Source organism: Ictalurus furcatus, chromosome 12 (genome assembly GCF_023375685.1).
Source record: "Ictalurus furcatus strain D&B chromosome 12, Billie_1.0, whole genome shotgun sequence".
In the NCBI taxonomy this organism is placed as follows: Eukaryota; Metazoa; Chordata; class Actinopteri; order Siluriformes; family Ictaluridae; genus Ictalurus; species Ictalurus furcatus.
In genome coordinates, this window is record NC_071266.1 from 18,578,666 (window position 1) to 18,591,561 (window position 12,896).

General features: G+C 39.9%; 1 protein-coding gene across 1 annotated transcript in view; it reads left to right on the forward strand.

Annotated features, from left to right (window-relative positions):
- LOC128615949 (ubiquitin-conjugating enzyme E2 E2-like) overlaps positions 1–6,255 on the forward strand; it is a 72,527-nt gene extending 66,272 nt beyond the window's left edge. Inside the window, exon 6 of the mRNA XM_053638362.1 lies at positions 5,526–6,255. Coding sequence (XP_053494337.1) covers positions 5,526–5,623 — 98 coding nt within the window. The 3' untranslated portion in view covers positions 5,624–6,255. The remainder of the gene's footprint in view (positions 1–5,525) is intronic.
- Positions 6,256–12,896: the final 6,641 nt, after the last annotated feature.

Genomic DNA, 12,896 nt, shown 5'->3' on the forward strand with positions numbered 1-12,896 from the left:
CGCCTTTTTGGCTAAACATGTCTGTGGGTTGGTTGAGTACAGAGTATCGGTATGTGGTTGACCTGAGCATAGAGAAAATGCAGTGCATAAGCATTATACCATCATCTATGAGCAATAGTGTCATGATGAGATAATCGCATACTGTTATACAGTGGTTTTTTTTTGTTTTTTTTTTACTAGGGTGTTCGATATGACTAATATTGGCACCCTTGGTAAATATGAGCAAAGAAGGCTGTGAAAATTTGCCTTTATTGTTTAACCTATTGATATTTTGTTCAAAACATTCACAAAAATACTCTGCTCTCATGAATATCAAACAATTGCAAACAAAACACAGGTTTATCAAAAAAAAAAAATCTTTAAAATAGGTGTGCAACAATTATTGGCAGTATAATTCCTATTGATAAGTATATCCTATTGATATCATATTGATATTGATACAAGTATATTCCTATTGATGTCATATTTAGTACACCTGGGTGACTAGGAACAAGAAATTGTTCAACCATGACTTCCTGTTTCACAGCAGTATAAATATGAGGTAACACACAGGCCAAATTCCCTTAGTCATTCATAACAATGGGTTAGATCAACGAATATAACTGTGATGTGCGGCAAAAGGTTGTTGAGCTTCACAAAATGGGAAGTGGCTATAAGAAAATAGCACAAGCATTGAAAATGTCCATTTCCACCATCAGGGCAATAATTAAGAATTTCCAGTCAACTGGAAATGTTATAAATCAACCTGGAATTGGACGCGTGTCTATATTGTATCAAGGCACTGTGAAGAGGATGGTTCGAGTGGCCAAAAAAATCTGCAAGGATCACAGCTGGAGAATTGCAGAAATTAGTTGCGTCTTGGGGTCAGAAAGTCTCCAAAACTACACTCCGAAGTCACCTACATCACCACAAGTTGTTTGGAAGGATTTCAAGAATAAAAAGCCTCTACTCTCATCCAAAAACAAACTCAAGTGTCTTCTGTTTGCCAGACACTACTGGAACTTCAAATGGGATCGGATTCTATGGTCAGATGAAACCAAAATAGAGCTTTTTGGTAATAAACACCAGAGGTGGTTTTGGTGCACACAGAGAGGTAGCCATATGGAAAAGTACCTCATGCCCACGATTAAATATGGTGGTGACTCTTTAATGTTTTGGGGCTGTTTTTCTGCCAGAGGACCTGGACATTTTGTTAGGATTCATGGCATCATGGACTCTATGAAATATCAACAGATATTAAATGAAAACCTGACTGCATCTGCCTCAGCTTAAAATGGGCCGTGGTTGGATCTTCCAGCAGGACAGTGATCCAAAACATACATCAAAATCAACACAAAAATGGTTTACTGACCACAAAATCAAGGTCCTGCCATGACCATCCCAGTCCCCCGACTTGAAACCCATAGAAAACCTGTGGGGTGAACTTAAGAGGAGAGTCCATCAGCATGGACCTCGAAATTTGAAGGATCTGGAGAGATTCTGTATGGAGGAATGGTCTCAGATCCCTTTCCATGTATTCTCCAACCTCATCAGGCATTACAGGAGAAGACTCAGAGCTGTTATATTGGCAAAGGGAGGTAGCACAATGTGTTGACTAAAAGGGTGCCAATAATTGTTGCACACCTACATTTAACAAATTTGTTTGCAATTTGTTGATATCCATGAGAGCAGAGTATTTTGGTGAATTTTTTTTTTTTTTTTTTTTTTAAACAAAACATCACAAAAGCCTACCATAGGGGACTTGGGACACAAGGCGGGGGACACCCTGGACGGGATGCCAACCCATCGCAGGGCACAATCACACACGCTCACACACTACGGACAATTTGGAAATGCCAATCAGCCTACAACACGTGTCTTTGGACTGAGGGAGGAATACTTGGAGGAAACCCCCGAAGCACGTGGAGAACATGCAAACTCCGCGCGCACACAGAGAGCAAAAGCCAAAAATAACATGTAAAGCTGACTTAAGTCAGGCAATTGTGACAGGTGTTAGCTCACTATTACTTGCTAGACTATTCATGTGTGTATTTAGCCTAGATGAGGAAACTGACAAATGTGTGCTACATATAGTTAGCTCTAGAGTTACTGCCACCCTTGGTAAAAATAACAAAGGTTATGAAAATATATACATATATTGTGTGTGTGTGTGTGTGTGTGTGTGTGTGTGTGTGTGTGTGTGTAAATATACATATGTATAATATAAGGCTTGTTGGCAAATGATGGTTAAACAAAAGTACTAAATGGAGAGGTGCCAACGTGTGGTTTATTTAGCTATATATTTTTGATAATGATTATTTATTCTTAGAATATATTTACTTCAATTAGTGTTTACATTTCGGTCATATTTCCAGTGTGAGACTAAGCTAATTAACAAGAAAAACATTTCTTCATAACCGTTTTTACCCAGCTATACCAAGGGTGCCTGTAATTCTAGAGCTGACAGTATTCAGTCTGTCAGGACCTTTATGATAATTAATTACTTTCAACAAGTTGAATGAATCTATGAACATAAAGGCGACTGTTAATCAGGTAAATTAGGTCAAGCTTAAAAAAAAGAAGATAAAATATCTTTTATTTTTTAATTATTGAGTCAACAAACAAATAATAAGCTGATGTTCCTGAGCTGGTGAGGGTCACCCTGACAGTGCTGTATAATGATTCAGTCAGTGCTGTATAATGATTCAGTCATTGTTGTATAATGCTTCAGTCAGTGCTATAATAATGATTCACTCAGTGCTGTATAATGATTCAGTCAGTGCTGTAATAATGATTCAGTCAGTGCTGTAATAATGATTCAGTCAGTGTTGTATAATGATTCAGTCAGTGCTGTAATAATGATTCAGTCAGTGCTGTGTCGGGTCAGGATCGGCACTAGATTTGTGTCATACATCATACGGCAAAACATAACCAAATTTACACACACAAGAAGTAAACAAATGAGAGAATAAACAAATGGGAGTCAAATTTAGGGTCAGTATATCGCAGTATGAGGAAAATTTGTTTATCTTCGGAATTTGTTTATCTTTACCCAGTAGTGAAGTTGTTTGAATTAGAGGACTTATGATGGCTGACTATTGACTAATGGAGGGTGTTTGTGGGATTATTTGTATTTTTGTGTTTCAAACACTGTTATATTGGGTGAAGAGTGAATTATTCAAGGCGCCTGCTTACTCTTGGTATATATTCATAGCACTGTGTTTTGAGTAGCATTCTAACACTGTATAATCATGCCTAATGGAAATACACACAATTGAATTGAACAGAGGTGATAGATTTGTTCTTTATGCTGTATTTTATGCAGAACAGCATCTATCAAAACAAGTTTTCATTCTGAAATATTGATATAATAGCAGCATTTAATTACATTCACATTTTGGCAAATATTACCATAGTTTGTCAGTACCCAATTGGTGTCATTAGTATGTTTGAATACCATTAAGTGTGCATTATGGAGATTTGGACATGATTATTATTATAAACGTGTACTGACTTATCACTCATAGCCACGAGATTGATCCCTGAGGAAAAGCGCAGCACAACTCGCGTTATGAAAGTAGCTTGCAGTAGCATTTTTCTACCATAGAGGGCGAAATTCCAAAATCTTCATTCCTGTAGCTATTCGCTACGAGACATTTAACTTGCATTCAGCTGGACCAGGTGGTTGCTTGCAGGTTTTTCGCTTTTCTCTTTCATAGAACTCTCGACCGGTGAAAGGAATTCTGGGATGCTTTCCCTGAGAGAAATAGTCGCAATCCTGCCTTCATATGTGAACAAAATAAGGTCCATGCTGACAAAAAAATATATATTGCATAGCCTTGTAGCACACAAATGCAGTGTACTCAAGCAAGGGGAGTGATATGTTCATCCTAATAGCGTACATGTTGAATGTTTCGCTGCAGAAACACTCCCCCGTTCCTGTTTCATCCCTTACTCATAGGGCATAGGCTCTCAGCGCAGGGTTGAATAGGAACATCCACCCTTCCCCCTGCGCTGTACGCCCGTTCCCCCTGAAGGTGCTATTCATGCAGAAAAGATCAATGAGACACAGCTTATTAAAGGGGGCCAGGGTGCAACGACAGTTAATTAACCCTCACAGGCCTTTTGTTCCCCCGTCACACACCCCCTCACAGCACTATAGTGGGCTGCTGAGAAGCCACATTAAGGCACCTCTGATTTTGGGGTCAGTGATTAGTGGTGTGGATTTGGCTAGGGAAAGCTGATCTGATTTGTATTTATCACAAGGTTCCCACGATATGGAGTTTGTTTACCCAGCCTCTTCATGACAACAAAGTATTCCAAAAGCTCTCAAACAAAGCAGCCATAGCACCTCTGCTATGAAGAGCTTCCCCGTGGCCCCTCTTAACCTGTTCATCACTATTGAGGGGGAAAAAAAATAGATGAACACCTCCAATTGAATTGATCTCGATCATGAACAATGAGCCTTGGTTTTAATGCACAACATTGTTTTAAAAGATGTTATATAATGCTTTTAAACTTTTAAACATTTCAGCCAGGGAACACTTTCCAATTACACCTTTATGATCACAGGACAAATTGAATTTTAAGGAGAAAATTTATTCGTGCCATTAGGGCTTTTTATTCCTGAACTTTCAACTCACCCGGGTGTAGAAACGCTGTATATTAATGTAACAGCACTTCCTGGTTTGATTCAAATGCGCGGTATTTGCACTTTGTTTTTAATTATTCAGTTTTAGATGAACCTCTTTTCATTTCAGTTAGTTGTAAAACAACTGACCGCATAATATTAATTATAACAGCCATGATAGTGGTTGATGGTGCTTTTCACCATCGTTTCACCATGCGATTTATAAAAAACCAATACACTCACTGTCCACTTGCACCTGTACACATGCAATTATACAATCAGCCAATCACATGGCATGAAATCATACAGATATAGGTCACGTCAAACATCAGAATAATGGAAAATCAACGTGATCTCAGCGTCTTTCACAGTTGCATGGTTGGTGGTTCCAGACAGGCTGGGTTGAGTATTTGAGAAACTGCTGATCTCCAGATTCTACACAGAATCGTGCGAAAACCAAAAAACATCCAGAGAACATTGGTTCTTTGGGCAAGAAACACCTTGTTGATGAGCGAGATCGGAGGAGAGTGGCCAAGCTGATAGGAAGGTTACAGTAACTCAAATAATCACTCTTTTAAACCATGCTGAGTGGAAAAGCTTCAAAAAAGCTCAGGCACATGGGCTACAACAGCAGAAGAGCACATCAGGTTCCACTTGTTTCAGCCAGAAACAGGGATCTGAGGCTACGCTGGACACAGACTCATCCAAACTGGGCAGTTGAAGATGTTTTTCCACTGTTCTTCAACTGTTCCAGTGGTTATTATTGCATGATTAATTATGTGAATGTACAGGTGATCCTAATACAATGTATCTCACAGACCCCCATGATTATAGCAGATTTGACTTGATCTAACGATACTCTTACTACCGCTTCTACACCCGAGCTAATGGTCCTTCCTTGTCTTCTTCTCCACAGCCGACCCTCTGGTGGGAAGCATCGCCACACAGTACCTGACCAACAGAGCAGAGCACGACAGGATAGCCAAACAGTGGACCAAGCGCTACGCCACATAGACCTTCCCATGATACTTCAAAGCTCCATACCTTCCCCTGTCCCACCCTTATCCCACAACGAACTGTCCTTCGTTTCTTGTTGACTTGAACGCTTTTTTTATACAGTGTATGCATACTAAGAGCAAGCTGATCAGGATTGTACTTTTTTCCAATACACTGAATGTTGGCATGGTCATCAAAAGCTTTATTATTTGTAATGGTATATTGCTATTATGACCGTTCTGCTATTGTTTTGCATTATTGAGAAGTGCACTGCCTAAATGACTGGAGCGCATTTCATATCCAGCGTTTTTCCTTGGGCTCGGCAGTGCGTCCATCATCACCGAGCGAGTGGAAGATGTTCAAGACGAAGTGATCACTGAAACCTTTTTTTTTTTTTTTTTTCTTTCATGAAGCGGACATTCTTTCCCCCATAAACGATTGTTTTAACTCGGCTCCCCTGTCTGTTAAGTTGTATATGTGGAACACTATGGCACTGGCCTGTTTATCTCAAAATACGTCGTAAAGGTTCAGCAGCCTGCAGCTTGCCCCGCGCAGCCAATGGCAGTTTGTTGTAAAATGCACATAGTGAGAGAAAATTCGACTGATACTCTGTAAGTAACTGAGTGAATAAATGATGTGTTGAGCTGAAACGTGGTTGGGTTGGTCATGTTTGTGGGGTTGTTCTGCCTTATTAATATTCTCTCTCCTTCCCAGACCATGAATAATTCTCTTCCTGTTCATCACAAGCATGATGTTTTTTTTCTGTCCGCTTTTATTGAGAGCTCGGAATCGGTGCTATCTTGAAGCGAGTAATGTTTTATCAGACTTTCTCTCTAGTGTGAGTGTTTTGGACATTTTCTGTTTACCTTTGATATAAAAAGAATAAATAAAAGAAACCAAGATAAATCAGGTTGGAACCTTTTCTACCTATATTGTGAAATTTTAACCTATTAATTAAAAGAGGAAAAACAATAAGAACCATTTAGGGGGAAAAAAAAGTGAAAAATAAAAAAAATGTACAGTAACCTGGTTGCAGGTCAATGGTAGCTCAGTGGTTAAGATAGTGGACTTCCTGTTCAGAAGGTCATGAGTTCAAATCCCAGTACTACCATCCTGCCCCAACGGGGCCCGCAAGTCGGATAAGGGCGTCTGCCAAATGCTGTGAGTGTATTTGGAGCTGTTCATTATTCCCTCCACCCTGATTAAAGCCCCAGTTGCAGCTGAAGAAAAACAGCCCCAAAGTATGATGCTGCCACCACCATGCTTCACCGTGGGGATGACTTTCTTTTGGTGATGTGCTGTGTTTTTTTGTGCCAAACATATCTTTTGGTATTATGGCCAAAAGGTTTGGTATGTTCAGAATATTAGACATTATTCCACATAGTTTTGGAGATTGGATGTATTTTTTATTTATTTTTTTGGGTTAAAAAGGCTTCCGTCTTGCCACTCTACCCCATAGCCCAGAGATTTGAAGAATTTGGGAGACTGTTGTCACATGTATGGAGCAACTAGTATTTGCCAGAAATTGCTGCTATTCTTTTATTGTTGCTCTAGGCCTCTTTGCAGCCTCCCTGACCAGTTTTCTCCTCATCTTCTCATCAATTTTAGAAGGACATCCTGTTCTTAGTAGTGTCTCTGTCCTGCTATATTTTCTCCACTTGTTGATTATTGTCTTTAGTGTTCCATGGTATATCCAATGCCGTACCTGCTTTGTACGCTCTTTGCAGCCCATGGCTTTTCCAGTTTGATGTTACAGAAAAGATGTCAGGAAAATCCTATATGAACAGCTGTACTTTATTTGGGGATAATCAGTCACTTTAATTGATGGCAGGTGTATACTAATTAGTATTTAACAAGAAATTGGTTTATTCTGAACACTTCCACATTCCCAAATATAAAAGGGTGTGCACACTTACGCAACCAGGTTATTGTTTTTCGCTTTAATTAATAGGTTAAAATTTTACAATGAAGGCAGAAAAGGTTCTGACATCATTCATGTTGATTTAAGTTTTTTTACATCACAACAACCTGCCATTTTAACATGGCCGTGTAGACTTTTTAGATCCACTGTATGTGATCTAAGCTCGTAAAGGTGCTTTCATCTTCGAGTAACCCTCAGAGACATTAAGTATGTTGAGATGTACATTGATGCACTGCCATCTCAATTTTGGTAAAAAATGAACTAAGAAAAATTAAAACGTGAACAGAACCACTAGGGGCAGGCTTTTGAGTACAGCAAGACAAAAGCATTCGCCATATCATCTGGAGAGCATGAGTTCAATTCCCAACAATGCCACAGACACCCATCCAAGACAGCAGAATTGGCTGTGCTATACTCTCTGTCCTGTCAATCACAGCCAATTATGCGCATCTGTATGTAGAAGAGGGTTGATGGAGCTTTCCTCCAAGTGTGCTACGCAGCATGAGCAGCACTTTGAAAAGATGTGAATGACTTGGCTTCATGTGTCTTGAAGGAAGCACATGATAGCCTTCACCCTCCTTGGTTGGTAGCTGTCTTATGACATGGAAGACCTGGCTGGAGGGTGGGATCTGACCAAGAGAAAATTGGTTGGAACAACTAAACAATTGTAATTTAATGACTAATTTAGTGTACAGAACGCTTAAGCTCATACAGCTGTATTATGAGATGACAAGATGCACTTGTATGTCCTCTTGGGGAAGTTTAAGGGGCTGCCTGGGGGGAAAAGGGACATTTTCCATGTCAAAACTTTCCTTTCATTTGAGTGTCACTAAGAGTATGCACGGGGTGAAACAATAAACATGCATTCATCTTCACGCACATATTCCCACCTAGAACTGCATTTACATTGATTCATTTGGTATACAAACAAGGCAGAATACAAACCAAGCACATAGTCAACTTTAGAAGTACATAGACATGCAATTAATACTACAACCCCAATTCCGAAAAAGTTGTGACAGTATGGAAAATGCAGAAAAAGAAAAAAAAACAGACAGCAAAAAGCGTCATTTGAAAATTCAGTTCACTCTGTACTATATTGAAAACGCATTATTTGATGTTTTACTTTGTGAATGTTATTTATTTTTGAAAATATACACTTTCAAATATGATGAATGCAACACACTCCAAAAAAGTTGGGACAGTCAACTGTTTACCACTGTGTAACATCACCTTTTCTTTTAATAACACTTATTAAGCATTTGGGCGCTGAAGACACCAGTTGGTTAAGTTTAACAAGTGGAATTTGCCCCCATTCATCCATTATGCATTTCTTCAGCTGTGCGACTGTGTCGGGTCTTCGTTGCCTTTATTTTGCGATTCATAACGCGCCACACATTCGCAATCGGAGACAGGTCAGGACTGCAGGCAGGCCATGCTCGCACCCATACTCTCTGATTATGCAACCATAATAACCTTATAAGTAATAATAAGAACCTTGTAATCCGGGCAGAATTTGGTTTGTCCTGTTCTGGATGGCAGCACATGTTGCTCCAAAACGTGTACATATCTTTCTGAATTAATGGTGCCCTCACTGACACACCCCCATACCATGACAGATGTTGGCTTTTGGACCTGATGCTGATAACAGCTTGGATGGTCCTTTTCCTCTTTGGCCCGGAGAACACGACAGCTGTTTTGAAATGTTGACTCGTTGGACCACAAAACACGATTCCACTGTGCTACTGTCCATCTCAGATGAGACTGAGTCCAGAGATGTCGGCGGTGCTTCTGGACAGTGTTGATGTATGGCTTCTGCTTTGCATATTAAAGCTTTAACTTGCATCTGTGGATGCAGCGGCGATTGGTGTTGATTGACCAAGGTTTACCAAAGTATTTCCGAGCCCGTGTCAGGATATCCATTACAGACTCATGACGGTTTTTAAGACAGTGACGTCTGAGGGATCGGAGATCATGTGCATTCAGAAGTGGTTTTCAGCCTCGCCCTTTACGCACCGAGATTTGACCGGATTCCTTGAATGTTTTAATTATACTGCGCACTGTAGATGGTGAAATGCCCCAAATCCAACCGATATGTCTTTGGGCAATGTTGTTCTCAAAGTGTTGGATTATTCACTGACGCATCTGTTGACAGATCGGCGAGTCTCGACCCATCCTTGCTCTTGAAGGACTAAGCCTTTTTTTGGAGGCTCCTTATATACTATGATTAGACCATTGTCTCACCTGTTTCACATCACCTTCTTATTTCAACTCCTCACATCGCTATTAGTCTTAAACTGCCCCGTCCCAACTTTTTTGGAACGTGTTGCATGCATCAATTTCAAAATAAACGTTTACCTTCAAAAAAAAAACTGCAGTTGATTAGGTAAAACATCAAATACGTTTTGTTGTTTAAATACAAGTCAAAGTACATTTACAAGTCCCTCCTATTAGTTTTTATTAGTATTTTCAATACTGTCCCAACTTTTTCAGAATTGTGGTTGTATATAGTAGAACTCATTTAAAGGTAAGAATGCTACTTTGTTTACTGCTGATGCTGTGTGCAGCCATGTTGATTTGACGTTGAGGAAGCATCAGTTTGAGTATTGAGAAGCACCCAAGGGTTGATGAGTTCTCCCCCTAGTTCCCGAGTAGGAATTTCAACTTGAGGGGGAATTTTCCTTAGTTTTTCCTGGTTGGCGGTCTGGAATTACCAGTTACGACCTGTAGTTAAACGCAGCATTACTCCTTACATAGCACACTTCAGAGGATTGTGCTTCTCTAAGAATAAAGATATCATCTACATGTTATTATCTGCAGTGATATTGTACTGAATCATTTCTATTTCAGAATAATGTTATACCCAGTTTCCTGTTAGAGCCTGACTCTCCGTTCATTATCTCTGAGCAAACAGCTGGCTAAGTGCACACTACCACGTTGGGATTACTTAGAGCAGTTCTCAGGGCCTCCCAGGTGGTCCACTTTTTGTTTTATGTTTTTTAAAATCCTAACTCACACAACACAGGTATAGTGTAATAACGTGGACCGTCTGGCAGGCCCAGAGGACCGGTTTGAAAATGACCGACTTTGCACAGAGATCACACTGGAAATTTTGTTCAGGTGCTTCCTCAAGCCAGGCGCTTCATATGAGCTATAAACAAGCCATGTCTGATCGTCTGCTACACGTAATGCGAGCAGACAGCAAGACAGGCAGGAAACAGATTGATTGACTACTCCCTTCACCAGCGTGTGTTTGTGTGTGTGTGTGTGTGTGTGTAACAGAGCGGAAAGCCCTTGAAACCCATCCTGTTACAAATGCAAAGAACTTTGATGGTGGAGGGGGAAGAATGAGCGGTGGCAGAATCATGGGTAAATAGGGCAGTTCCTGCAGTGGCAAAAAAAAAAAAACCTCTACCAGCTTAGTCAGAGTGAGAAATTCTAGCAATGCACTCATTCTAGTAATGATTTACGAGTTACAAACACCAAGTATATCTTATATCGATGTCAATTATTTACAATGCAGAATATTTGAGATTAGAGACACAAAAGAGCTTCACATGCTTGAGGATTCTCCTGAGTGCATGTCTAAGCAAATAAGATTGTTTGTCCGAGAAGGACAAAAAAATTTCCCTTTTGGTTTCGTATTTACAGAGACCAGTTATTCGAACGTGTTCATCTCACCTTTCTTCCATTTTAAGTCAAATGAACCTGAGTACAATCTCTGTAATGTAACTAATAAAGATAAATAATGTTAAGAAAATAAGTGTTCGTTAGAGAGAGAAAAAAAATGAAATAGTGTTTTGACCTGAGTGGAACTTAGGAGTTAAATTATCTTTCAGAGGAACTTGCCTTTAACCGTGTCTTGTTTCCCTGGGGTATAAATTTGAGGTTACACCCATTTAACATCTGTTTGTCAACACAAACTACAACACAAATTGGGTTATGGATAGAAAAAAAAAAAAAAACCTGCATAAGCATATAAGTACCTCTAAGCAGATTAGGGCCTTGACACAAACTTTAACATGTCTCCACACACTGCATTTGCAAAGATTGTGGTTGTTAAGCGTCAAAATCGACTGTTAAATATCATTAGATGAGCCCCAAATCACTTCTGGTCAAACTTTTTGGTCATGCACATTTGCGACAAAAGACATATGAGGTCATTTGAGGTAAAGCACCTGATACCCCATGTGTCACTAGTGTCTTGTGGCTGTTTTGTGGCGTGGACTCTTGGGAACACTGATGGAATCGTGAATTCTGCTAAGTACCAGGATATCTCAGCCAAAAACTTGGTTGCCTCTGCCTAGAGGTTAAGACTTCTCCATAAATATAGCTTTTTTCAAGCTGATAAGCCAAACATCCTTCCAAATGAACACAGAAATGGTAAAAGAAACACAAAATCAGTGTGTAAAAAAAGCGGGAAGTCCACGTGTGGACTTGTGAACGTGACCAAAATGTTGATTTTGTCTATGATCCTATGGCAACCTTGTTAGACATTACAGGAAGAGACTCTATATGACATAATACACACTACAACTATACGTGTGTAAAAATATGAGCATGTCTCTGGTCAAAATTCACGCGCATCTCCTAGTTCTTCACAGGGGAATGGAGCTGGGATTCGAGTAAGCGTAAATGACAAGTCATTGAAGCTTATGACCGCTGTTTACTGCTATTAGCAATCGTTACACACTTCTCATCTCAAACCATATTGAGTTATGTTGATGTTCATCTTACATGGTACTTCACTTTTATATATGACTGTATATCCAAAAGTATGTGGACATCTGACCATCACAGTCATATATGATTCTTCCACAAACTGTTGCTACAAAGTTAGAAGCACACAACTGGCTAGGATGTCTTTGTACGCTGTAGCATTGCAATAGAAAGAGGCCTAAACCTATTCCAGCAGGATGATGCCCCTGTCCACAAAGCCAGCTCCATGAAGACATGATTTGCCAAGGCTGGTGTGGAAGAATTTGAGTGTCCTGAACAGAGCGCTGACCTCAACCCCAGTGAACACCTTTAGGATGAACTGGAACACCGACTGCAGCCTAAAACTCCTCATCTAACATCAGTGTCTGACCTCACTAATGCTCTTGTGGCTGAATCAACACAAATCCCCACAGCCACACTCCTAAATCTAGTGCCAAAATCTGGAATGGGATGTTCGACAAGTGCACATGAGTGTGATGGACAGGTGTCCACAAATATTTGGCCACATAGTGTAGCATTAGTAGCAGTAATTCAGAAATTGTTTCCTTTCTACCAGCATGTAGCATCTGGAAAAGATAATCTACCAGTTTGACCAGCTCGGCCTGTGCTTTGGCAACTGATAACTTGTCAGATCAAGATGGATTTCTTTTT